General features: G+C 52.1%; 1 protein-coding gene across 1 annotated transcript; it reads left to right on the top strand.

Moving 5' to 3' along the window:
- Positions 1–792: 792 nt before the first annotated feature.
- VDBG_06509 (conserved hypothetical protein) lies at positions 793–1314 on the top strand (the record flags this gene model as incomplete). The annotated part of the gene is made up of 2 exons (XM_003002901.1): positions 793–846; positions 946–1314. 2 exons carry the CDS (start codon positions 793–795, stop codon positions 1312–1314), a joined length of 423 nt encoding a protein of 140 aa, XP_003002947.1.
- Between the last annotated feature and the right edge of the window lie 48 nt (positions 1315–1362).

Below are 1362 nucleotides of genomic sequence, written 5' to 3'. Positions count from 1 at the left end.
ACACATCCGATCGATTACATTGCATCTGGTGATCTTGGCCGAGCATCTGCGTACCTGCCTTACTAGTCACCCTAAAAGGAGGGTATCTTGGGCAGATAAGAAAGCGACCAGCATTCGCATCGAATGTCGGGAAGCGACATTTGCAGCGATCGATCTCTCTATTGACATAGTATAGGCAAGAACGAGGCGACATCACTTGGAATGCGGCAGTCAATGCCAAGGCCACATGCCGCGTGTACATGAAACTGTTGAGTCGGGGCGAAAGGAAGCAGCAGTCAAGGTCACTCTTAACTCACCTTCAGAAAGACAAAACCGCGCGCCTTGAAGTAGCAAGAGCTCCAGATGCCCTGGTCCATCGACGAAGGGGTGGTTCTTACTCCTAGATACCTTGAGACAAGAGCCTTGAGAGGCAAAGGCTTCATAGAAGGTGAGAGTTCCTCGGTCTAGAGTCTGGCGTTTTCCTCAACAATTCCTGTTGGTTATCATTCCATCATCGCTTCCCAGGAGCCATGCCTTGACCGTGCAAGGAACCTGCCGTGCTCACCTGACATCGAAGCCCTCTGAATCACAAGGTCTGAATCACAAGGCTCTGCCGCATGAATCATCCATGTCAATTCTTTCCAAGTGAACTGACCTGTCGACATCTTCTCCTGATTTGACCGACCTGACAATCCAACTTGCTCACTTCTTGTCTTTGACATTACACTCTCTACCTCTACCTCACACTCTTTTGGACCTTTTTGGACTCCTGAAACCATCCCGAATTCCTTCTCTACTTTTGTACCATCAGCAATGATCCGCAATCCAGTCATCAGCGGCGCTGTTCTCGCCTTGTCCCTGGCAGCAGTCAGCATCGCCCAGGAGAACTAGAACCAAAACCTGGTTCTTGCTGACTGTGGTATCGGTACCAATCCTGAGAATGCCACCTGGTCTACCTCTCGACAGATCAACTGGTATCATGATGCCATTTGGCCAACTTCGGAGGAAACCAATCCCATTGCCCCCGATCAAGCCATCGAGATGCCCTATGGAGACGGCAAATATCCCTGGAACTTTGAAGGCGCCAGCGCCATACTCCCCAATGGCGATCTTTGGTCAGTCTGGATCAATGATGGCACCCCGGAGCCCGAGCGTGCTGGTCGAGCTTCCAGTCCCAAGAACGGCGGCACCGAGCTGTGGTGTTACACCTATCGTAACCGGCCCATCAGCACGGCCGTCTCCAACTCGAGCTCTATCTGTGTGACAGTCTTTATCTGCAACCACCTCGGAACTGGCCCGACTCCCTGGACGACCGCTCCTGGCGCGCCTGTTTAAAAACCCTCTATCTGCACTCTCCGGGTGCTTCAGATTCTCTAGTACCTC

The sequence above is a fragment of the Verticillium alfalfae genome, genomic scaffold (genome assembly GCF_000150825.1).
Source record: "Verticillium alfalfae VaMs.102 supercont1.8 genomic scaffold, whole genome shotgun sequence".
NCBI classification, from domain to species: Eukaryota; Fungi; Ascomycota; class Sordariomycetes; order Glomerellales; family Plectosphaerellaceae; genus Verticillium; species Verticillium alfalfae.
This window is presented reverse-complemented; position numbering and strand designations above follow the sequence as displayed.